Raw genomic sequence first — 25021 nt, 5'->3', positions numbered from 1 at the left:
AGAGAGAGAGAGAGAGAGAGAGAGAGAGTCGGAGGAAAAAAGAGAAGCAGTCGCGTAATAAAAGAGGAAGACGTATAGATGTAAAAGCACGTAAGGTGGTGGTGCCGTTGCCGCCGTCGCCACTGTCTTCTGCATTCCCCCTAGGGAAATTATTGACAGTCAGCGAGGAAATGACGTCGTAAATATCAAGCCCCGTCGAGCTGCTCTAACCCCCTCCTTTCTCTCTCTCTCTCTCTCTCTCTCTCCGCGCGTCTTCATTCTTCCACACAGCCACGCATATAGCCTCCCCTATTTTCCCTACTTCCGGCCTGTCCTCGTAGTCGTTACGCCCGCAACTCTTTTGTCTTCGCAATCAGCATGCACGTATACATATATATATATATATCGAGCGATCGCGTCGCGCACATTATCGCATTTATATATTTGGGTCAGGCAATTACCCGTTCTCCTCCTCCTCGTCATTTAATCTGCATTTTACTACTCCTGCGTAGTTTGCCAAAGTCACGAAAACAGAGATAAACAGCAAACTCGCGCTTGCGGGCCGCAGCGAGAAAAGTTGCCGGTAAGTAAAATGAGTTTTGAAACGTTAAAATTGGATATGCAAGATTAAAGTTTTATAAATTCTTAAACTTTCTCCCTTGTTTTTTTCCTCGGATCTCTCGCTTCTCTTTTTGCGAGAGAAAGAGAGAGAGAGGGAGATAAAATTGTTTCCCCGGCAAAGTTTGATTTGTACTTTAGACTTTTCCCAGGCCGCACACGCACCAACTCTGCGGACGCGATTTCCATATCGTCTCGTTTAAACAAAAAGCTGGGGCGGGCAGCGACAATGCGCGCGTTATTTAATATTTTTTTGAAAAATCACCGCGACACAAAAGAGGAACGAGCGCAAAAGAGGGAAGAAATTGCGCGCGCGGGGCTTTGAATCGCGCGAGCGCGAAAAATTTGAAAGAATTGAGAAACTGATAGCAAAGCCATTGTGCGTCGTCGTCGTCGTCGTCGTCGAGGGAGAGAGAGAGAGAGAGAGAGAGAGAGAGAGAGAGCACAAGCTCGACGCGTATTCATTAAGAATAAAGGATGAAACAGAGAGCCGAACAAAAGCAGAAAAGTACAGCTCCTCGAGCAAGACCGAGCGTGTTTAATACAAGAGCGAGGACCTGTCTTTTCTTCCTTTCGCTCTCTCTCTCTCTCTCTCTCTCTCTCTCTCTCTCTCTCTCTCTCTCTCTTAGCGTACGCGCGAGCCCATGCACAGAGCGAGAGAGTGTACACTTTTTTTTTTGTTCATTCTTCTCTTCGTTTCAGCAAAGATAAAGCATCGCGGAGAGAGAGAGAGAGAAAGAGTATCTCGCACTTTCAATTTTTCATCCCCCGCAGCTGGCCGTCCACCGCTGGCGACAAAGCAAGGTCAAGGATTTTGCGTACGCACAGCTATCCGCGTAATCGTAATGAGTGGCAGCGATAAGAGCCGCGAGAGACGGACGAGCAAAGAGGCTCGCGTGTATATATACGTATATAGGCGAGTGCAAGTCGCGCAGAGTGCCAGGGGTAGTTATTATAATAAATTTGTCGGAGTTTAAGAAGCGGAAACAATTCAGAGCTGCGAGCTCTCTAAGGATGTGCTTATCGTTGCTTTTATTCAAATGGAAGTGCGGAGAGAGCCTCCGCTCGCATATTTCCTACTCCAAAGAGGAGAGCTCGCAGTAGAGAGGGAGAAAAAGGACTCGAAAACAATTTGTCTTTTCAGCCTCGAGAGAAAGTTTCTCTCTCTCTCTCTCTTATACACAGCCGCAACGAGAGCGTCGCGTCCACATTTTCCCAGTCTCTCGCGCGCGCACTTGCAGCCGAGGAGCTGAAGAAGAAACAAATTGATACGAAATAAAGAGCTGCGCAGCTCACTGCTGCGGAGAGACAAATAATCGTTCGGTCGCAGTGAAATATAGGCGCTGCTGCAGTCGTCGAGAATAGCGCGCTGGGAGGGCGCGTCCTCTCGCTCGTTCGCATTTTTTTTTCTTCGCGATGTAAGTATATAACACAATGAAGGAAGGCGGATTCGCTACACGCTCGCGACAAGTCGAATCGATTTTCTCGAGCGACGTGTATAGTACACAAAAGAATGCGCGAGTCGAGTATTCGCTCGAGTGAAATCTAATCGGATTTCGGCTGCTAATAAATGTAGGAATAGCTCCGGATGACGAGCGCGAAATCACCTGTCAGCCGCTGCCTGCATAATCGAATCTCCTTCGGGCTGTGCGTCTGCCATCTCTCTCTCTCTCTCTCTCTCGGATCGATTTTTCGCTTCGGGCCAGAGAAGAAAAAAAACGAAGCAGCGGCTTCTCCCCTCGCTCTATCGCCGGGTATCAATTACAGGCCGCGCGTATAGGTGTCGCATTAGAATCGACGAGGGAGAGATCAACGGACAGTATACACGTAAACACAAACGAGTATTCGCCGAGTTCAAGAAGCAGAATTGCTGAATCTTCCTTCGCCCCGCGCGATGCTCTCGAAACTTTGCACCCTTCTTCTTCCTACTGCTGCTATAGTAACAGAGAGGGCCTCTATATCTAATTTTACGAGGCTCACGGATGCTATTTCTTCCCGCGGCGCAGCTCCGCCAGCTGTTTGTTATTTTTTTTTTCCTCTCCCAAAAATAACGCACACGCGCTGGATCGTTTACAATGCTAGATTATATTGTGATTCTAGACACACACGCGGCGAGCGCGTACAGGAATAGCTCGTCGGTCCGGAGGTAAACACGCGCCGCGTCGTGGGAGAGCGTCGACGATAAGGGCCACGAGTGCTTCGGGAGAGCTGTTAATCGTTTCCATTTTTATTTCCCGGCGAATCGACGCACTCGCGCGCGACAATGCCCTGGGACGGAAACTCGACGCTCGCTATGTATGCACGTATGTAAACGCGAGGACTGGGCAGAAATTGCGGGCATTGTTGCAGCAGGCTGTACGCGCAGTCATCCCTCAGTGTCGGCGCATCGACGATCGCTTAGCCGATACACTTCTCGTTCTCGAATTGGAGCACACATTAGAGATGCGCAGCGGGATGAAGACGGTTCGTTTTTTAATTCCTCTCTGCATACGCTGCACTCGCCAGATGACGACGACATCACGCAGAGAGAGAGAGAGAGAGAGAGAGAGAGCAAACTGCTGTGGATATCCCGCCGCGCCGGATGTGAATTAATCGACTAAGGGAGTGATGAGCTTCCCGGTTATGCAATCGTCGGAAAATTGAGTTTACGCTGTAAAATAGCCAGCTTCTATCGCTCCTTTTCTCTGCACACCCGCGAGACTCCTTTCGCTGCTCTGCGCGGAGGAGAAGAAACTTATAGTGTCTGGGCGCCGCCTTCGTGTATATGTATGTATATGCGCGCGGGGCACAATGCGATGAATCGGCGGCGATGGCGTTGCGGAGAGCCGGCTCCACGAGAAGGGGGAGGAGTTGGCTGACTCTTCTTGCTTGGAGATATAGGTATACGTGCACACATACACAGAGCAGAGCCCTACGACATCAAAATGTTAAGTGTATCGTAGCCGGAGGTGCGTCAGGTGGTCTCGATCTCGCTTTCCCACGGACTTTTGCCTCTATTATATCATTCGATCACAATGAAACACATCCAGAGAGAAGACGTTTTCTTCCCTCCTCCTCCTCCTCCTCCTCCTCTCTCTCTCTCTCTCTCTCTCTCCATCTTTCTTATTTCACTGCTCCCTCGCTACTGCCGCTGCTGCACAAGAGGAGGAAGAGCTGCTACACCTGCGGCTGCATGCAGCTTGCGATCTTTTCTTCACTTTGTGCGTTATATTATGCTACTCGCTTTGTGCTATGCAAAGATTCGCTGAAAGCCTGGCAGTTTTTTCTTATTCATCTTTTTTGCGGAAATACGTATGCGCGTGTGCGTATAGGGCGATTCGATTACGTTAGAAGCACGACAGAAATTAAAAAGAGCCATTTCGGCGAGAAGGCGAATCGTGCCGAGAGAAGGTGACTGCGCACGTATTTTAGGGCTGGCGGGCAACCGCGAAACTCGATTCGCAGCTCGTCAAAGCCTCGCAAGCACGCGATAACGCAGCGCTGCGGTAATGCACGCAATTCGCGTGTCATATTCGTGAGTTATTTCTGGCAGGTGGCGATGAGCTTATATACCTGCGCGAGTATACGTGAGTCGCCTCGTTTTCTCATTCTTTCGCCAGTAGACGCGTATGAGCTGCGCGATTTTTTCGTCCAATCATTGCGCGAGAGCAACGGTTTGAATTTCAATGGGTACGAGGAGGTTTGAGGAACTCTGAGCGTTTAAAATTTTTTCTTTCCGTAAATTTACAAAATGAAAACAGATGTTGAGAAGCCCTAGAAAGATACCGTATCGTATTCGACTTTGGACTCGTCCTCCTTGCTCGCGTAATTGCAAACTAGATGTATGGTGAAGTAGTCAACGCAAGCTGGAAGAGGGTGTCCCCTCAAACTGCATCTCGAAGTTTTCGTAAGCCCGCAGCCCACGACGTTGATGGTTTCGAAGCGTTCCGTATCGGGCTTCAGCCTGTTGGATATTTAAAACTCTTCTATATCATTCACATCCTCCCAAAAATTGAAACAACAACTTACGGATTGTGAGGCTGCTGGTACCACTCGGTGGCTATATCCGACATCAACTTTGGAATGTCTTCCGCAGCTTTCTGCCCTGGTAGGCTACCTGGGTAACTCTTCTTACCGACGTTTTGGTACACCACCGTGCGAAATTTGTCTGCGAGAAGTAGTGTCATCATTATTTATGCTAACTACACTAACAATAGTCGAACCTACTGAGGGATCGACACTCGTCGTTGTGGCCAGATTCCGGACACTGATCCGCCCATCTCTGAGCCAACTCCGCCAGCTCGTCGTCCCATACCTGCGTTGTTGTCACGACGCGTTAAAACGTGCTTATTCCAAATTATTCAAAGTGCGGTATCTACTTACGAGAGACGAGAAATTGTGGCCCTTTTGCAGAGAAAACGCGTTCCTCAGAAGGTTATGCGCGAATCCTATCATCATCCTCTCATTGTCGGATAAGCCGGAGCGCACGACGGTTTCGCAGGAAGCACCGGTCGTTTTGTCCTGAATGTTGAAAATAAAATTTCCACTCTTCCGTACACCTCGAATAAGTTTTATTTACAAAGCAGCACTCATCGGATACAGGCACATGACGTGTCTAGATGGATTGCTGCATTCGTCAACATTGCAGTAGTCGGTATCTGATAGAGCTGAGCTTATGCTGAAACAAGATATCAAAGCCGTCAGAAGAATGTTCTTTAATTTAGAAAACGCAAACTTTTGAAGCCTGTCAAAGCATCGCGCGATAAGAACATTAATGATTGTGTTATTATAAAAACCGCGTTTATGGGCGCAGCTCATCGCGATTGTTGTATAATTATTACTAGTTACTCTTATGCAGGAAATTCAAAAACTCATGATTTTTGCTGTAGCCGCCAATATTTCCAGCGATTATTGCGAAATAAATGTACATTTTTCTCGCATTGTACCCAGACAGCCGCACTGGAACAGGGGAGTCCGGTTTTCAACTGAACTCACTCTCTCTCCCTCTCCTGTCGGGACGCATTATCGATTCAGCGACGATAACAGTGGCGCACCAAGCCGTATAGGCCTCGCCCTGGTGTCACCCTGACAGAGATGTAAGGCAGGAGGAGGACAAATAAATAAATCCAGCGCGCCGGTAGTAGTAGTTCTAAGGCGCCTTTATGCTCTTTCTCTCGGGTGCGGCGCTCGACTCTCTCTCTCTCTCTCTCTCTCTCTCTCTCTCTCTCTCTCTCGCAATTTATCATTTTCTTGTGGAATTCACCTTAATAATGATTTATCGAATAAGTCCGGCCTGCTGCTGCGCGTCGAATATTTTGGCTATGCGATCTCGCGATTCAATTGATTTCGTATTCTTTTCAAAAATACAGGATAGTTTACAGCGCGCGGAAACGTAATTCAATTAAGGTACGAGGTTCGAAAGCGCAGACGTATAATATATCGAATAGCTATAATAATAATTATCCAGTATCGATTCGAGGCGTTATTGAATGTATGTATGCAAATACAATGAAGCCTGATTTATTCATTATAGGCAGAATAACTTGGGCTGCATCGACGAGGCTTTAATTAAACGGACGCAATGTTCCGGCTGAATAAATTTCTCTCATATATTTTTAATACAAATATAATATTCCGCGCGTTTCGTTTTACATTTTCAACATGGTATAATTACGAAGCAGCGAGAAAAACCGGTAATTGAATATCCCGCGCGCATGTACAACAAAATCCGCAGGCTGCTTTTTTGCAGGGTACCGTTGCGGGCTGCGCAGCGAATAAAAATAAAAAAGAAATGTGTTTGCGAAGAGGCAACTCGCACGAAGATGTATAAGTCGTGTGCGGGGCTATTCACTCGCTGCTGCGACGAACGTGTTCCGCGAATTTCGCACTTTTACGCATACGTGACCACGTCGCTCCATCACTGCCTTCCAACCCTCGTTCGAATCTTTTAGCTCTCTTTCTCTCTCGGACACTCGCGGCGTATTTTCGCATCGCGCACGCAACATTGGGTCTTCAAAAGGGAGGGAGGGAGGAGAATTGGGTCAGAGCGCGCGGGCCGAGAATTTAAATAATAATAAGCAAGCTGCACCGCGAGAGCGTGTATACACGGTGGCTCGGGCATGCAGCGAGAGAGAGAAGTCGTTTTCGGCGCAATTTCGAATTATGTAAACCAGCCCCGCGTGCACCGCTCGTATGCATCACTCGTATGACTCTTGGCTGATAGCCCCGCGCGCTCGGGAATACGGCTACGTTACACGCGTACAGTGTGTGTGTGTAGGGGCTATATACATCGCCTATCTCGCTGTGTGGATGTTGTGTTAAATGGCAATTTACATGTAGCGCGCCTACCGCGTAATTTAGCCGACGCGAGAGAGCGATCTAATGACAGCTGCTCTCCGCCTTCTCCGATGCCCCCGATACACTCTACCATTCTTTTCGACGCTTTGTTCGCGGAATGCCGAATTTTTCGGCCGATCGATATAAATCATTGCCGCGAAATAGAGTAAAGTAGAGGGAGGATTTAAACGATACCGCAGCGCGCTGATATAATTCAAAAGCGTAATGTAAACACTCGCGCTCTCGGCTGTGCACTTTCCCACACTCGCGCTTCTTATACCTCGGACTGCGCAGTCGGACGCATTTCGGTTCGAATCTCGCGCCGCAAACCTGCAATCTTCCTCTGGAGCACAGCCGCTAATTCTAGGGGCCCGTAAAGTTGAGGAATCGTCCGCGGACGGCACACGTGTGTGTGTGTGTGTGTAGCGGTTATACACTGCAACACACGCGGAATGCCGCAGCTCCGGGCAAATTCATAACCGAGATTCCGGGCTGCCGCGCGGGACGGCTCTCTGATCGAAAGAGATTTATGGATGAACTTGCCTCTGCCTCTTCCTTCCCCTCTCTCGCTTTCGAGTAAATAAACAGCGATATAAATTTATCAATCACCCCGCTGATTTTTCGCGCAAGTATACTATAACGCTCGCGGCGCGTCTCTCGAGTCCGAAGATACTCTCACCCCGTACTTCGGCACGTCTTGCTCGTCTCGGCGTATAATGTTTCTAAGCATTCCTTCGTAGAAACGGGTTCTCTCTCTCTCTCCTCCCTCGCACTCGGTATCAATGTTGCGCTCATCCATCTCGTCGTCCCCGAGAGTTGTAACTGGAAACCCTCGGTGGACTCTCTCTCTCTCTCTCTCGCCGGCGGGACGCGTCTAATTCGTTTCTCGCCCTCTTTCCCTTGCCCCCCCCCCCCGCCCCTTCATCCCTCAGTCTTTGTTTATCTGGCACTCGCTCCCCGGCCTTGTGTGTCTGCAGTCTGCCTTGCCACCACCTGTCGCGACGTTAAGTAATACCGTGTCACCGAGAGCGAGCGAGCTGCTCTCTTTGCCTCTTGTTTTGCATTTTATAAGCTTACGCTCTCTCATATTAGAGCCTATACCTGTATAGTTTACGGCTCGCAACAGAAGCCTCGCTCCTCTAATTGAAACGTCGCAAGACAGCCCGGCGACGGCAAATTTTTCATCGTCCCGATCGTGTACACACGTATAACCCTTGCGCGTATCACACGCGCGGCTAATGATCGAAAACAGGTGCATCACGAGCGACAATCCTACTTATGCCGCGAGTGAGACGTCGAAGGTTTAATTTGCCCGCGCGAGCTCGTTACGGAGCCGCTGATAGGCGATATCTCAATATGTATAACGATAAAACTATGTACGTGCTCGGAATGACGAAACGTTAAGAAAAGCAGCTGCCTGCAAAGTGCCTTTTTTTCTCTCCTTCTCTCTCTCTCTCTCTCTCTCTTCCTTTCGAGAAGCGGCCGAGCAGCATCCCGAGGCTTGTATAGAGTGTATAATCATTAACAGGCATACCATTAAAATTTAATAATGAGCCGCAGTCGAACTAATTGAAAATTACTCTCGCGCTCGACTGCGCTGCTGCCGGCTGCGATGTAAACGACGTAGCTAATTACTCAACATGAGTACCTCAACGCGATGCACAAACATAACCAATAATAAACGGGTGAAAATCGCGTGCGATATCGAAGTTCCTTCTCGACTCGACTCCGTTATTAAATAAAGATGTCCGCTCGCGATACAGCCGACAATGCAAAGAGGGGCCAAAGTCCCTCGAGCAACTTGTCGCATTTGTCGGATACTTTAATTGGTGCAGCGCAGCAGCAGCAGGTGCGTTATAGCCATAACGCGAGTAAGTGCTCGTCGCAGCCTTTCAGAGCGAGAGAGCGAGAGCAGAAGCTAAGTGCGGTAAGTGTGCGAGGAAGGGGCAAGAGGAGAGGATCATTTGAAAGGGAAAAGGTGTCGCCGTTAAAACCGCCGAGTGCTGCAGGCTTATGGCGGAAGCGACGCGTGTATAGAGAGTGAGCTAAGGCGCGTTTATCCCTCGAGCTAGCTGCTGTATAATACAGTGTGCGCGCGTGTGTGTGTGTGTGTGTGTGTGTGTGTGTATGAGAGGAGGAGCTGGAGAAAAAGGCAGTCGAAATAATCGAGCGATAATTGTTTCCAAGTTGAATGAAAATCCCGGACAATGCGAAGATGAAGATCCTCGATTCCATCTTCCGCATTGTCTCCTTCTTGGAGCGGGGGACTTGTCACTCGACGTACGTATATATACACGTCTATGTGCGGCTGGCGGAGAGTCTATATCCATTTCAAAGGACAATGTCGCTCCGGCAGTGGGGCCAGTGTCTTTGTGCATTCCCGCGAGCGGCGATGGATTGCCGGGGAGGGCAGCTCCTGTCGCTGATTACTACGCGAGCTCGCGGCCAGGAGACGGAGAGAGAGAGAGAGAGAGAGAGAGAGAGAGAGAATAAGGATCACAGAGAGACGGAAGATGCGCGCAGCAGGATTTACTCCCGGAGATGGACTGCCTGCCGTCAATCAGACCCGGAGAGCGAGAGGGAGAAGCGTAAAAGCCCCTGTGGTCGATCTTGCGCCGTTTATTGACAAATGCCACTCTCTCGAGCTTTTAATTACGCGCACCTGCGCACGCGCGCGGACTTGATTTTCGCCGAATTCGCCGCTGATCCCGTATAATACACTCGCTGGTGCAGGCAAAACAGGTAGGTACTTAGGAATCGGCTCTTCCCCACTTGATCGATTAATATCAATAGAATAAACGTCAATGCTCAGCTCATATGTATCCGGGGGGCCCCCTGTAAGCAGGCCCATAAAACACGCACATCCCCCCGGTAGCAGCCTCTCCCTTATACACGCACGGAATAATGTCTATCCGCGAGGGTATGCGTGCGCTTGTTTTTCTTCTCCAAAGCAGCCAGGCGCCACTGGCTCGATACACATATCGATGGCCGATCAATGGCTTTCCATTGTCGAGCAGCTATATGCGCTAGGGGTGGGGGGGGGGGGGGGAGATACAATCAGAATCCGCACTCGAATACCCATAGACTCTATCGGTGGTGCTGGTGAACGCACAAAAGGGGAGCCGCACATAAGAAGGAGGCTGCGGCGCAGGTAACACGTCGTTTCGATTGTGTCCTTGACAGCGATTGATACGGATTCGACGATGACGGGGCGCCCATTGTCCCCTTTGACGATTTCTCATCGCGGCGGGGCCGAAAAGGCTTGTGTGCTCGCGCATTATTGTACAAAGTCCCGCGGGAATTACGATTCGCCTCCAGGAGCGCGCGAGGTGAGAAATGAGAAGGCAGTATATCAGAGGGCAGTTTTAAAGTGCCTCGCGCAGCCCCGAGACGAATTCATCATTCGCTATTCGTATTTATTATTGCTATAGCCAGCGCGTTAAACTCCCGGCGTAATGATCAACCCTCCGCGCTTTCATCTATTCACACACGGACAGACGGCAGAAAGTGAGAGAGGGCTGGCTCGATATAATGTATATCCGATACGATTTCGTTGGCTCGGCTCTTTTTTCCGACGACGAGTAATGACGAGTAAAAAATTGCGCTACAAGCTTCGAGACTGCTCTTTCTCTTTTTCTCTCTGTGTCGCATTGTCGACGAGACGGACAAAGCTCTCTCTCTCTCTCTCTCTCTCTCTCTCTCTCTCTCTCTCTCCGACTTTCAGAAGTGGCTCTTTGCTTTCTTCGCAGAGAGAATTCTTTTTTTCGCGATTCGAGTGGACCGTCTTTCATCCCCCGGTCTCTGGCTTTTCTGCGAGCTATTATCGTCCTCGACTCCGAGCTGCAGCGCACATAGCCCTCTAATCTGCATACAGCGCACGGCAAATATCGCTAATCCGACCCTTGACCTCCCTTCGCTCTCGGACTAAAAATTGAGCCTCTATATCGTAGGTATATTTGTTAATTAAGAAGCGCCTCGAGCGAGCTCGAGCCTCGTCCGATGAATGATTGACGAGCGAAGCCGATCCTCTTTGTAAACGGGTTGTCGCGGGAGGAAGAAACTCGTATATACTTACACGAGTTTTTGCGCTTCTGTTGCAGCGCCCGCCTTGCTTAGTTTATTAATACGCCCGCGCGCGAGTCGCTAATGATAGAGCCCCGGCGTAATTTATAAGATTTCGCTCGCTCGGTATTTACAAACACATTAGACGCGAATAATAACGCGGCGAGCGATCGGCCGACGGAGATCGATCGCCGGATAAGCGGCGGAGAGAGGAAACGAGAGCAGAGCGGTTTCTTGTCAGCGGTGCTAATAACGATCACTCTCACGACTTAGCCCGCGGGAGGGCCTGTTTATGTACTCGCGCGAGAGAGCCCGCGCTAATGTTGCAGCTCGTGTGCAGCGCCGCGACGATAATGACGATGATTACGATAGCGATGCTAATGACCCTGAGCTTTATCGCTTCATTCTCCCGGCGCTTTGTCTCTCCTCCTCCTCCCTCTTCTTCTCGCTCACGCTCGGGGTTGCTTACGCAAGACCGCAGGAACGTCCCGAAACTCGAGAGTAACGAAAACAAGGCCGAAAAAACGTATAAGACCGCTGATGCGATCCGGTGTCGCGGTTTAAGCTCGAGTTTCCCTCGGCGCAATTTTTCGCGCAGGCCTGCAGTGCAGTGAATATATAGTATAAAATATAAACTAGCTGCTTTTCGTTGATTTGAAAACTCGCTAGTGCGCGTATGGGCCTCTCGCGTTAATGCAGCCTTTGCGGTTGTGCGGTAAAAAATCATTTCGCGGATGTATACACGCAGCGGAGAGATTCGAATCGTCTCTCTTTCTCTCTCTCTCTCTCTCTCTCTCTCTCTCTCTCTCTCTCTCTCTCTCTCTCGGCTTGAGGTCTGCGGCGCGCGTAATCACTATCATCGCAAATGTTATTACATTAGCTTCATCGTTGTTATTTGCGCGCGAGTCTGGAAATGAGAAATCGTCGCTGTATAAGCCAAAAATAAGTCTAGACTTTACTGTCAACCGGCTCGTCACAGGTGAACGTTGAACCGACGCATCGTCGTCGTCGTGTGGCATTTAATTGAGGCGAAATTGCCGAGCCGAGGCGAGAGAGCGAGCAGCTCATTAGAGCTTTCGCTCGCGAGCGCGCAGTTAATTGTCCTTAGCGGCATCAGCCTCCGTAAAAGATGATACCCCGATTACGGCAATATAAGCCGCTCTCGTTAATTTCGCGCTCGGGCTCGAAAATAGCGTTTCTCTCCTGCTGCAGCTATACTCCGCTGCATCATCTGTGTGTACAGTTAAAAGGTATAGAGAGGCGAGCGTATAGTCCAGGGTCATCCTGCGCGACGGCAGCGGCTGACCTCATCGCCGAGGGAGGGACACTCGGCATTAGAGACGAGTATATACAGCAGCGGAAAAGGTCAACAACCCGCGCGCGACACGGCTGATTTACCCTTATTTACGACATGGAAAAATTCAAGTAAATTGGCCATAATTCAGAGCACAATGAGACGAGACGCAGAGCGAGAGTAGGGACGCTATGCAGTATGCTCTTCGGCGTTGCTGATGCGCCGGCACAATAAACGTTACTTTCTCGGCTCGTTTCGCGCTGTGCATTGACGAGCAAAGTTATTCGGAATTCCCTCGTAGATATATCAATTTGGCCGAATACTGCAAGGAGAATGAGAAGAGCTGAAGCGGCGGCGGCCTTTTACGACTATTTGTAAGATGCGTAATGCATTTAGAATTTAATGCTGACAAAGCGGTTGAAGCGGACAGGTTGCGCGGCGCACACCTTCTCGGGAGAGAGAAAGAGGATTCGCATCTCGCGCTATAACGTTTTCTCCGGCCGGCTCTCGGCCTCGCACACACGCACTCTTCCTTTTTTCGAGAGCGGACGACCGCGCGCGCGAGCGCGTATTTATTATCACGGCAGCGGCGGCGGCGGCGGCGGCGGCCAGTGTTGCTCCACCTTCCTTCTCTCTCTCCTCTGCCTCTTCTTCTTCTCCGTCGCTTCTTATCCTTCGTTTTTGCAGCTCGGTCCTCACTCTCGGCGGGGTCGCGCGCAAGATTTATACCGGGACGGCGATAGCATCTCATCGGCTCCCAGTCGGTAATTGAACTTGGACGTTTTCGGCATGCTCAAACTAGAAGGTGGCCCGGATCCGCCTGCACTGTGCACGCGACAGCCAATCATAAACGTAAAAATACAGCGGGACGATCTCTCTCTCTCTCTCTCTCTCTCTCTCTCTCTCTCTCTCCTCGCCACCGCGGCTATCTAAATGCATCGCTATTAGTCACACCGGGGCTCGTCGTCCTTGCGCGGCTTTTTGTTCGAGCTTTTGCGCGACGAGAAATTCCGACCTTTTGGGCTCTCTCTCTCTCTCTCTCTCTCTCTCTCTCTCTCTCTCTCTCTCGCGCGAGGAAATTCGTACAGCTGCCGTATGCGCAACTAAATTACACGGGATCGACGCACGATACGAGCACTTGTTTGTATAAAAGCCGCCTGAGAATTCTTTGAGATTGACACGAATTGTGCGAACTCGAGTCGAGCGCTGCATACACGTATGGAGGAATGCGCAAGGACACGCAGTCTCGGGCATAGAAATGCGTAGGTAGCAGGCGCGTATACAGAAGACAAGAGATGGAACGTACCGTTACAAGCCGCGCTTGTTACATGAACCGAGTAATGCTCGGCTGCAGCAGCAGCAGCAGCAGCTCTTTCACCCGCTCGCTGAATGTCCTTCTGTCTTTATAATGAAGTTGGCTGCTGCCGCTGCTGCATCGCGAGGAAAGTACAAGGCTGAGTACTTTTTCCCATTGAACGCTCGAGAGAACCGCCGCCGCCGCCGTCGCCGCCGCCGCTGCTCATAATACGTCCCGAGAGCCTTTATTGCACTGTAAACGTTCAAGGAAGCGACGTTTCTTTGGCGCGCGAGCGATGTTCCTTTATTTTTTACGGGCCGGGCTTTCAAGCAAACATCCGCAAACGTCTCGATTAAAAGAAAAGTGGGAGGCAACGGACTGCTCCGCAATTTGCTTTTCCCTTTTATCCTCCGTTATTTATATTCACTGAAACAAAAACGCAGCTCGTTATATGCATTATAGAGTCAGTCGAAAAAGTCCCGCGACAATGCGAGCAAAAGTGACGACGAGGCTCACCTGTTTCTCGGGCATAAATAAACATCGAGCGAGCGAGAGCGAGATAGAGAGAGAGAGAGAGAGAGAGAGAGAGAGAGAGAGAGAGAGAGAGAGATCATCAGTTAACCGATCCGATCTCTCGGCTGCACAGAGGCCCGTTTAATTTATGTAAAGATACGGCGCTTTAAAGTTTCATCAAGCGGGCGGCTGTCTTCATCAATCATTAAACATGCCATTCGTCGCGCTCGTCGTGAATTTATTTACGACAAATGGAGAGAAATAAAAGAGACACACGCGGCGGCGGAGCGACGGACACAATGAGAGAGCCTTGTGAACGGTGACAAAAAGAGAGATGAACAGAGAGAGAGAGGAGAGACGTGAAAAGCGCATGAATTATTCGTGTAGCGGATCGTCGGCCCGCGCGCCAACTCTGTATATATATATATATATATATATATATATATATATATATATATATATATATACACGACTTCTTTCCCACGCGTTACTGTCGCCGTGCTCGTGCGACCATTATTATTCCGCGTATACGCGCGATACCGTTCTCGAGAAAATTATTACAATGTTTTTGCGCAATTTGCGTAATCTATGAGCGATCGATCACGGCTAATCTCGTCGGGGAATGATTAGAGCAAGTAGCAGCAGCGGCAGGTGATCCGGGCGCAGGAAAACATGAATTTCACCGCTGCTGCAAAAGGAAAAGCTGCGCCGCCGCTGCTACGGCATGTCGATGAATTTCCATATAATTTGAATGGAGATACGCCGAGAGAGAGAGAGAGAGAGAGAGAGAGAGAGAGAGAGCTTTAGCCAGCCGGCTAATAGAGCCGACGGCTGAATAGTAACGGATGCGCGGCGGCCGCCCGATTACTTTGGAATTGCCCGCTAACATTTAATATCGGGCCCGGAAAAGCGCCGCCCGCGGCACGAAAATTGACATTCTGCTGTGTATCGTTTTCGTTGTATATTGCACTGTATACAATAACTCTGTACGCGCGGCGTTATGGTTGGCCGTGTAAATTTCGGCGGATCGGAGCCATATAGAGTGATCGTTTCGAGTTGTTATCCCTCTCTCGTATCACTAAAGCAAAAGAAGGAGCTTTCGAAGATGAATACGAGGAAGAAGAGGAGAAGGAGGAGCAGGAGGAAGAAGAAGTTGCTCGAGCCAGCGCTCGGAAGAGAAGTAGAATAAGAAGATTAAGGGAAAGAATAAACGATGAGAGAGCCGACTCGACGGAGCCCCGCAGGTTCAACGACACGCCTTATGAGAGCGCCTCTCCCGTCCTCGTAGTAAACAACCTGGCGTAGACTCGTGCTAGGCCTACACACACACACATACACACACGAGAGAGAGAGAGAGAGAGAGAGAGAGAGAGAGAGAGAGAGCTGCTGACGGAGGGCATGAGTTATGCGCGCTTAAAAATTATAATAAATACTCACCTACTCCCGCACGTGCGCTAATTTCAATATGTAGCTGCGTATCGTGCTGCAGCGAGCGGTTTTACTTGATTAATCTGCAGCCCAAGAGAAATACGAGATCATGCGCGCGCAAACATTCAATTGAGTAATACCGCTGCTGCTGCTGCTGCTGCTGCGACTCGCTTTTCTGCCTCTGAATAATTAACGCTCGTTTTATAACCGCGGCTAGTTTTGGCCTGCGCGTTCTCCCACCGACTTTTCGGCTCTTAGTCCACGCTATTTTTCCCTCATCCCCGGCTGCATAAATTACACGCGGGCGAAAAGCCGTTGAGAGCGAGCGTTTGATTGATTTAATGCCGTATCAAAACGCTCGTTCACTCTAAGAACAATAAATACGCAGAAGAGATGAAAAAAAAGGTCGAAGCGCAGAAAAAAAGGGTCCGCATGCATATGAGAGAAAAACTGCACCCTCGCTCGGTTTTTTATCCGCCTTTCCGGCGACGGCTCTAACAAAAGTTCCCGAAAGGGGTTGCAGTAGTAGGGGGGCTGTTGGAAGAAAAAAAAAAGCTGCCGCGGAAAAAGTCGAGTGAAAAAAAGCAGCAGCACGTGCTGCTGCGCCGAGACAGACGCTGATGCACTCGAAAAAAACAGTGCAGTGTGTATATCTCCGCGCGCTCGCGCATGTACTTAGAAACTGACGCGTCGCTTTATAATCGCTCGGGGTAGAGAGAGAGAGAGAGAGAGAGACAGACAGAACTGTGTATAACTCCCGCACGTGTGGGGCCATCTCTCATTCGAAAAAATACCTTTCGCAGGGGAGATGGTCGTCGACGAAAAAAAAAAAACGTTTGTTTATCTGTACTTCTCCTTCTCCCTCTGTTCTAAACAAGCGACGCCTTGAATTTTTTCCCCGACATCTGTCCCGCGCTACGCGTACTTGCTCGGCAAACAATGGCGAGCTTTTGTCTATATGCTTAGGCTAGCGCGCTATTACCGCGCGGGGAAAGTCTCGATCTATTTTCGTGCCGAGGCCGTTGTTTTCTCGAATTAAACTCTCCTCTCGCGCGGTTCGGCCAATTTCGTAAGGCACACATGCAGCGAACGATGGGCTAATAGCCCGGGAAGAGGATACCGTTTTCCAACGCGCGAGCAAACAGCCTTTTTCTGACTGCTCGCATTCGATGACGAATTATCGGCCGCAGCTCCGACTCCGAAAAAAGTGAAACAGCCCGATAAATTTCGAGATAGCATCGATATCCCTCGCAGATAATCTACCTCGCGCACCTGAACGATCGCCGCCGATGAAAAAAAAGGTAACGGACACGCGAGAGAGATAAGCCTCTCTCGGGATCTCAATAGTTCAAGTTACGTCCGGTCACACACACGTATACCCTCGCCTCGCGATAATCATCTTTCGCGGCTTATTGAAAGCTCTCCTTCTCTCAGGCCATCTCGATCGGAGCCGGCTGTCGCGTATACCTGTCGTCTCGCGACACTTTCCGCGCGCGTCGAAATTATCGCGCGGTAATTGCGCCGCAGTAGTACACGCGCGCGCGGTCGCAGGTGAAAGAGAGAGACGAAGTGCCTTCGGGGGCCAAAGCAATTTGGCCAAGCATCTGCAGCGAGCCATAAGCGGCGACAGCCGGCGCATACGTAGATACGGGATCGCATCTCTCCCGATCGTTTTTATCGCGGCCCGTCGAATTCGCAAGACTGTGTATTTGCATACTCGGCCGCGCTCGCCTTAATTCACACCTTGTCGCTCGCCGCACGCGCGCTGCAAGATGTTTTACAACAATCGTACACGCGCGCAGATTAGCACGTCTACATAGGGATTCCGCAAATCCTATATATATATATTGTACGCGCGTATCTGCAGGCGGAGCGTGTAGAGAGTAAAAATAGCCACAAACGAAAATTGCAGCTTGAGGTAAACGACGCCGCGCGAGCGGAGAGCGCTAATTTACGTGAAAGCTTAAGACCGCGCAAAAAAATGCTTCCCCGCCGCAAAGTACTTAGTTGAGTTATCGCGAGGAAGGCCGTATTCTCTCCTTCTCTCTATTCGGTGAGCTACACACACGCTCCCAGAGACGGCGTAAAAAACCACTCGAGCGCCATTCGTATGCCCTCGCCTATTATGGATTCCGCAGACGTATCGTCCGCGTAATTGCAGTGTAAAAATTTACGTCTCGGCGACGCAAAACCTATGCTGCAGCGCGAGTTACAAGTGTGAGAGCGGGAAGCGGGAAAAAAGCCTCAACTGTTTGGCTTTTTCGATTTAAGAGCGAGCGTGGGTACCTTCAGCCGTGAAATTTTGCAGTCGCGGCTTGATTTACATCGAGCCACGCCGCGGCTAATTGAAACGTAAAAGTAAAGTACGCGGGTCAATAGGTTTCAGCCGACGCGCGCCTCCGAAGACAGATGCACCTCGGGCTATGGTTAAAAGTGACGGAGTGCGCTCGTAAAACCAGAGCCGAACGGACAGAGAGTAGAGAGAGAGAGAGAGAGAGAGAGAGACTCGCATATACAGTCGACGTTGTCTTACGCAATTTCGAGAATAAAACCCGCGCGCAATCACACTGCGCCGATCGAGCCACGCACGAGACAAAAGGAAGCTGCGGAACAGAACGAGAGAGAGGAATCCGTCGATAATTATAGGCCCTGGCCCCGGCAGCTCGGTCCTCGTAATTCACATAAGCGGTATTCTATTAGCGTTAACCGGTCATTACCGGCGCGGGCCCTCATCCAGCTTCTAAAAATATTTCATAATTCCCGCGTATTTGTATCGCGCTCTTTAAGCCGCGGTTATCACTCTCGGCCACCGTCACAGTAAATTGTTAATTATCCTCCGTGTGTGTGCGTCGCTGCGATAAACAAAACCGGCGAGCGGCAATTTCTTCGCGCTCGGCCCGTAAAAAAGAAGAGAAGAGGGCTGACTGCAGGGCTGCGAGTAATTGAGAGATCGATAGATAGGCGCGGGTTGGCCCGAGAGAGAGAGAGAGAGAGAGAGAGAGAGAGAGAGAGAGAGACTCGAGGAGGATATCTTTCGCGTGCATCGCGGAGAGAGCAGAGCCTCCTCGAGATTTTCGGAAAGCTTATAGACCACTCTGTATAACGTCTGTGTATAGGTGTACACATAAATTACCCGAGCGAGCGAGCGGGATTGATATACTCGCGGAGTATCTCGAAAAATAGCAATCACACTCGAGCGATCGACGCGCGCAACGCATAAATTCCCCTCGAAATTTCTAGGTTAATCCCTCTCCTCGGCGCGGCTGGAATTCCTGGCCGTCGATCACACACACACACACACGCATAACTCGGCTCTTATCGGCCGGAGCTGCAGCGCTCGATCTTTGTTGCGCGGGCTAGATTCGTTCGCGTGTGTGGAAAGTACATCGAGAAAGGGAAAGTATAAGCGCGTCATCTGGATATACGTAATTAGCGCAAAATGATGGAGTTATACGATTGCCGAGAATCGTCGCCGAGAAGATATGCGAAGGTAGAAGAGACAATGGATATGTCTCTCTCTCTCTCTCTCGGCTCGTCGCAATTACCGAGCGGCGGGTGACGACACGCGCTCGTATATCGATCAGGCTCGCCGCTCGCGCGCTCTGCACACACGGCGGCCTATTGTTTCGTGCCGGATTCTTATTATGCCGCGCATTGATTACGATCCTTTTCTATACGCCTGCGATGCATTATCATGCCGGCGCGGAGACGTTGGAAAAGCTAATAATATAGGATCCGTCTGAAAAGCCTCGAGTCGCGGTATAGATGTGTATACGCGGAGTTTACGAGAGGACACGAGGAGGAGGATTGCTGTATAGCATCTGCAGCTGCAGCCGACAACGAGGCGAGCGGCTCGGCAGTCGAATTTGCATATTATAACGATATGGAGATGGCCGATGTCACACGCGCGCTCGGCCATATATAGGCCTCTCCGAAGCTACACGCGCACCTGTACACGGCGTTATCGCCGAGTAGGCGCCCTCTCTTACTCGCTCTATACGTATGCTGGACATGTTTCCTGATGATCGGACGTTATTGCTCGCGAGGCCTGGATATAATATATCACTCGACGCATCGCTTCAAGAGAGAGAGCGAGAGAAAGGGGAGAAGCCGTGGGACGAGCCGCGGAAAACAAAAATTACGATAAACTTGAAGCATCGGAGCGACGAGCCGTCCGGCGGGTTATGTGTATATTTTACTTTTATTGCAGCCGCCGCGCGCTGCAGCAGCGATGCAAATGAGGAAGAGAGAAGAAGAACCGGTGCAGGATGGAACAAGTGCCGCCATATTTTTTCGAGGTGATCAATCATATCGCGGTGCGAGAGCTCGCTCGAGAAGAGCCGCGGCTTAAAACTCGCGTGTGTAAACATCGGGAGTAATGTTTGAGCTGACGAGCGTTTATTTGAAAACCATAGGATTCGCCAATGAAATCTCTGAACTACGCATACTCGAATTAGAGCCGATTCAGGAGGCTAAGATCGCGAAAAGAATAAAGGATCGGAGCCTAAGGGGAGCGAGCATATTCCGCGCGCATAGCAAGTGCGGCTCTTTTTTTCAACAGGCTAGGCACGTAGCCGCAAAGGCGTTTACTTAATATGGCTCTGGCTCGGCGCTTGCGCGCTCAGGCGACATTATATTCGGATCGCCGAGCTCTCTCCCGAGTTTTCCGTACATGGCTACTTCCGGCCTGCTACTTTATCCGCAGGAATCGAGTCCCCGCTGCAAATTTCATTCGCACTCGCGGCGACGTGATCCGCGACCGAAAGCTGCTTTAAAATGCAGCTCCCTCCGCCCCTTCCCTTCTTCATTTCTCAGCTCCGTAGCCCTAATGGCCAACTGCATTCCGCAGGCGTGTACGCGCTTCATATGTTAAATATGGAGAGTTGGATCGCGTACACGAACGGTTATACATTGTTTATGCGTCTCGGTCGTGCGTGAAAAGTCATAAGCCGCCGAGTTGTTTTAACCTAATGAGAGAGAACGGTCAGTCGAGAGGCGGTGTATAGTCTACGGCGCCCCTGGGAATTATTCGTCGCGACGACGAGGTCATTACACCCCTGCGTGCGTCTCCCTACCCCCTCCCCCCCCCCTCGCGTACGGGCTAATTCAATTAGCCGCGAGGAATCTTCGGAACTTTTCGTGTCCACTGCTCCAGGGCTCTTATTCAAATTGCTTATTGGATCGCCGCCGCGCGGAAAGTAGGACGTGGTAGATTACGCGATTGCGCGTAGGTACACAGCGTGTAAACATATATATCGATCGGGCGCGACATTTTTCCAGCAGCACCTGCGAGTCTGTATACCGGCTGTGCCTCTCTTAAAAATTAGCGAGCGCGTCTGGTCGGACACCGCCGATACTACTGAGAGACCGGAAACGAGCGAGTGCGTTCCGCTGTCGGAAGTAGAGTCGCGCGAGCGGGAATACCATTACGCGCACCGCTATACAGCGGTTGAAAGCTTCACCATTCGAATTAGCGAGTCCGAAATTGATGGAGCGCTGAAAAACTTGCCGTCGACTTTTTTACCGCTTAGAAGGACGAGTTATATCGATATCGTAAACTTTCGCCCCCGGAATTCCAGCTCGCGATCGAATTTACTGACTCGATAGAGTGCAGGTATACGGTATAAAAAGTCGAGCGAGCGAGAGCTGCAATAATAACGCGGCGCAAAAAGAGGGCGTAGTTGACAAAAAAGCACGCAACGTCGTTGCGCATATTGATCGAAAATTATAAGACTTCCGGCTATAGAGCCGTGCCATGCGCTCGGGAGACTGAGACTGAGAGAGGCTGGAATGCTCCCGCTCCCGGTGTTCGCTCGCTGCGTTTAAGGAGAAGCATTATTTCAGATAAAATTGGCCGGCAGCGCTTGTCGCCTTGAATTCCTATCGTTCTCCTCCCCTTCTCTCCCCCCCCCCCCCCACCTCTCACGGCGATCCTGACCGAATACTTTATATATAGGTATAGAGAACTGGATACCGAGAGTTTGGGAACTCTCGTCCTTTTCTCCTTCTTTAATTCGGCGCAACTGCAGCGGATACGTTTCTATCGCTTCTGAGGCGAAATCGCGCAGTAGCTTATTATTATTGTCATTACTGCACCGATGCAGACTGCGCGAATTGGCCGTTTACGGAGGAGCGAAAAGATTAAAGAGTCGTCGCTGCATAATGGCAAACTGGTCATTACGCGATCTCGAGAGTCGCAACAATGCGATCGAGACAGAGGTCGTGCTTTCTGAAAAGGAGCACGAATCGGCATGAAAGAGAGACAACAACTCGTTTCCCATGCCGCGCGCGCTCGAGAGCTCGCCCAAGCATTTGGCCCAATAATAACACTAATGCTGCGAGCAGAGGAAACCTATTGTACACGTATACGCGCTGGCGGATGCGGCTCTCTTGATCTATATACATATACGCGTGCGTCCGCGTGTTTATCTTTTTTCTCCTTCTGCACGATATCGGCCCTTTATTGCTGCGCGGACTTCCTTCGAGGCAGCTCGTCTACATTGTCGTGGCTCGACTATTGTCGCGCCTGCGAATAACGTGAGAACTAGCGTCTTGTATACGTTGTTGTGTTATTATTATAAGGTTATGCGTGCGAAGCGTTGAATTTTCGTGTCGGCTCGGTATACCTATAGTTGAAAATCGCGCCGAGTATCGAACGCACGAGAGAGGCAGGGCAGGAAGTAGGCGTTTGGCGGAATTCGGCCAAGGTGGAAAAGCCATAGGCATAGGTGGAAGTACTCGGTTAACCATTGCCGGCTTTCGTAATGGGCGTTGGCGCGCGCTCGCGCCTGTATTGCCACACGCTGAGCGTCGTGAATAAATTTTCTGAAAAAGCATACACCCAGCAATCTGCCGGATTAATAACTCAATCCGCGAGAAATCGGTTCTTTCGCACTCGACTGCCTACTGCAATGCTGAGCGCGCGAAACCGCATACGAGCGTGTGTGTGTGTGTATCTGCGTGAGGGACTCCTGTCAATCGGTTTATTCGTCGTGGCTTTCGATTGCGATGTGTAAATATGAGCTAGGCCTGATTTTCTCTCACTGCGTCGATGCAGATAATATCGATACTGCAGCATAGCAGCGAGGCCGTCCGTATTATATGGCGTGTACGTGTGCAGCGGATTATTGCAGCGCGCTGCTGCGGTCGACGCTCGCGAAAGGAGAAAAACAGCAGCGAGTCGAGGGTCACGAGGCGGCGAGCCACGACTAGAAACGACATTCTCTCCGTCTTTCGCTGCTGCTGCTGTGGCGAGCTATTCTCTCACACACACACACACACACACATACGTGCACATGAGGCCGCGCAGCTGCTGCAGTCGGCGGATCTACGCGGTATTCGATATGGATTTTTCCAACGCATGTAATGCGTGCGCGGGACAGGATTTGCCCGGAGGTATATCATCTGCGATTAAGTGATTCGCCCATGATAATTGCCGACTATCAGAGAGAGAGAGAGAGAGAGATGCTCGACTTTTCCCTGCGCGCGCGTATCTTACGTATATCGAGAGACGATCGAGCTGCGAACAAACGATCGGCCGTATTACCGTCAGCTCTGCTCTCTATCTCGATCAGTCGGTTTCCTTATGTGCAGCAGCGCCGCTCGCTCGAGAGGAAATGAACCTGTGTGTGCGAGCGCAGTTATCCCGCTGCTGCTGCTGCTGCTGCTGCTGGCGCAATAAAATAAACGTCCGAGGAGATATAGCTTACACACAGAGAGCCTGCTATTCGAGTATATATCGCGTATATTATATAGAAAGCGATAAGTTATGTCCGCTCATTCTCGAGAAAGAGAAAAACCAATCGTTTCAAGCAGTTTCCAACCAGCGGCGCATCGATGGCTTATAAGCGAAGGCTGATTTGTAGCCCGACGTTTCAAATTTTAATCCTTCTGCGCATATGAGCGAGAGAGGGAGGCAACGATCGTGTATGTACGTATGGGATTATGCAAAACGCGATTGTTTATTACAGCGCGCTTACACGTGCGAGCTTTCCCTCGCGCGCGTGTGGTCTAACCCGAGAGTGGCTTTCATTCATATTAGACGGAAAATTTACGCAAAGCGTATACGCTCTCGCAGTAGAGAGAAAGAGATCGTTTCGCATTTTGTCTCTCGAACTTGCAGAGAGAGAGAGAGAGAGAGAGAGAGAGAGAGCTAAAACCTAGCGCTCCTTTGGCGGCGGCTATAAATACGCCGTGGAGAGACAGAGAATTCAAGCTTCGCGGTACGTATAACGGCGAGGCTTTAACGGCTGCCGCATATGCGGGATCTCTTCGTGATCGAGTGATTCGCATATGTATGCGCGCTTGGCGCAAGGCGTGCCGCGCGCGCGCTCGAGCCTCTCACACAATAGCGCCGATATCTTCTCACACGGTATATAACCTACGTCTATCTTTCGAGTGTATAGAGATGCGAGCGAGGAAAACACGCTCCATAAGCGCGCAAGCGCAAGCGGGCTAATTAGAGGCGGCGAAATCGCGCCGAGAGAGAGAGAGAGAGAGAGAGAGAGAGAAGCTGTGTGTGTACTAAACGCTGATTTAGATACCGCTCGCGGAATATTTATCGTCCGAGCTCTCTGCACGCGACACGGACACACGCTACCGAGCGCTGCTGCAGCCGAGAGTATATAAGCAGGTAGCTTTATCGCGATCTGGTTCAGCTCGTTTCTCACCGATTGTTTCTATCTCTTCGGCCTCTTCTCTCTCTCTCTCTCTCTCTCTCTCTCTCTCTCTCTCTCTCCTCCTTCTTCGCTGCTGCTGTGCTGCGGCTGCGTAGGCGAGCTCGAAACCGCACCGAGAGCGAGAGAGATATCGGTGACAAAATCCCCGAGAGCGAGATAATTTCTTATTTGCATACCGTGTTACGTTCTTTATGGCTGCCACTCGAAACTGGACTCGTCGCGATGCGCCTACATTATACGCGTATGTATAAATAGACTCTCTCGGCTTTTTGCTCGTTAATTCTATTATATACATTTACCGCCTAGAACGTTGTCGCTCGCGAGAATGGAAAAAAGAATTCCCCCCCGCTGTGCCGGCGCACGGCCCGTCAATAAGCGTCAATCCGCTCATAAAGAACGATACTGCGCAAGCACGTAATGGCTTTGAAACGAAAAGGTAGTTGGGCGCGCTGCAAGTCGAGTCGTTTTACTTTCGTGTATGCGCAGCCTGTACACCCGTTGCACGAACCGTTATATACTAGAGACTGGGCTGGAGGCGAGGCCGAGGGCCAATTTTCTCTCTCTCTCTCTCTTTCTCTCCAGCGTCGTCCGTTACATCGGCTCGCCTTGCCATTTTCCCGCGCGTCGTACGTCTTCATATAACGCTCCTCTCCTAATGCCGTCGCGCGCATTACGAGTAGGCTCGACAATGTGCCGGTCTTCTCTTCTCACCTAAGGATTTTCCAATCTCGCGCGTGTACGTACGTTTTCATCGGAAATCGCGACGGAGAGATCGAAGAGCGCACGCGTGTCGTACATTTGTAGGCTTCTCCTAATAAGGGCAGCAGCAGCAGCGGT

The 25021-nt window shown here is 50.5% G+C and overlaps 2 protein-coding genes across 2 annotated transcripts in view; one reads left to right on the top strand and one right to left on the bottom strand.

Moving 5' to 3' along the window:
* The window catches only part of LOC100120884 (UPF0489 protein C5orf22 homolog), a 178310-nt gene that overhangs the window by 30777 nt on the left and 122512 nt on the right, over nucleotides 1–25021 (top strand). The gene's annotated exons all lie outside the window — the stretch shown is intronic.
* On the bottom strand, nucleotides 4302–5252 carry LOC107981076 (venom allergen 5-like). The gene is made up of 4 exons (XM_031929418.1): nucleotides 4960–5252; nucleotides 4804–4891; nucleotides 4606–4744; nucleotides 4302–4540 (listed from the first exon to the last, which is right to left on the bottom strand). Exons 1-4 carry the CDS (start codon nucleotides 5032–5034, stop codon nucleotides 4351–4353), a joined length of 492 nt encoding a protein of 163 aa, XP_031785278.1. The 5' UTR covers nucleotides 5035–5252; the 3' UTR covers nucleotides 4302–4350.

This window comes from Nasonia vitripennis, chromosome 4 (genome assembly GCF_009193385.2).
Source record: "Nasonia vitripennis strain AsymCx chromosome 4, Nvit_psr_1.1, whole genome shotgun sequence".
Classification (NCBI taxonomy): domain Eukaryota; kingdom Metazoa; phylum Arthropoda; class Insecta; order Hymenoptera; family Pteromalidae; genus Nasonia; species Nasonia vitripennis.
The sequence above is the reverse complement of the archived record's forward strand: the minus strand, read 5'-3'. Positions and strand labels throughout refer to the sequence as shown.

Excerpts from the sequence above, each read along its gene's own strand:
- LOC107981076 (XM_031929418.1), bottom strand. The coding sequence starts at position 5,034 with ATGATGATAGGATTCGCGCATAACCTTCTGAGGAACGCGTTTTCTCTG. Across the intron at positions 4,745-4,803 it reads CGACGAGTGTCGATCCCTCA|ACAAATTTCGCACGGTGGTG; the intron begins GTAGGTTCGACT and ends TACTTCTCGCAG. Across the intron at positions 4,541-4,605 it reads TACCAGCAGCCTCACAATCC|GCTGAAGCCCGATACGGAAC; the intron begins GTAAGTTGTTGT and ends AATATCCAACAG.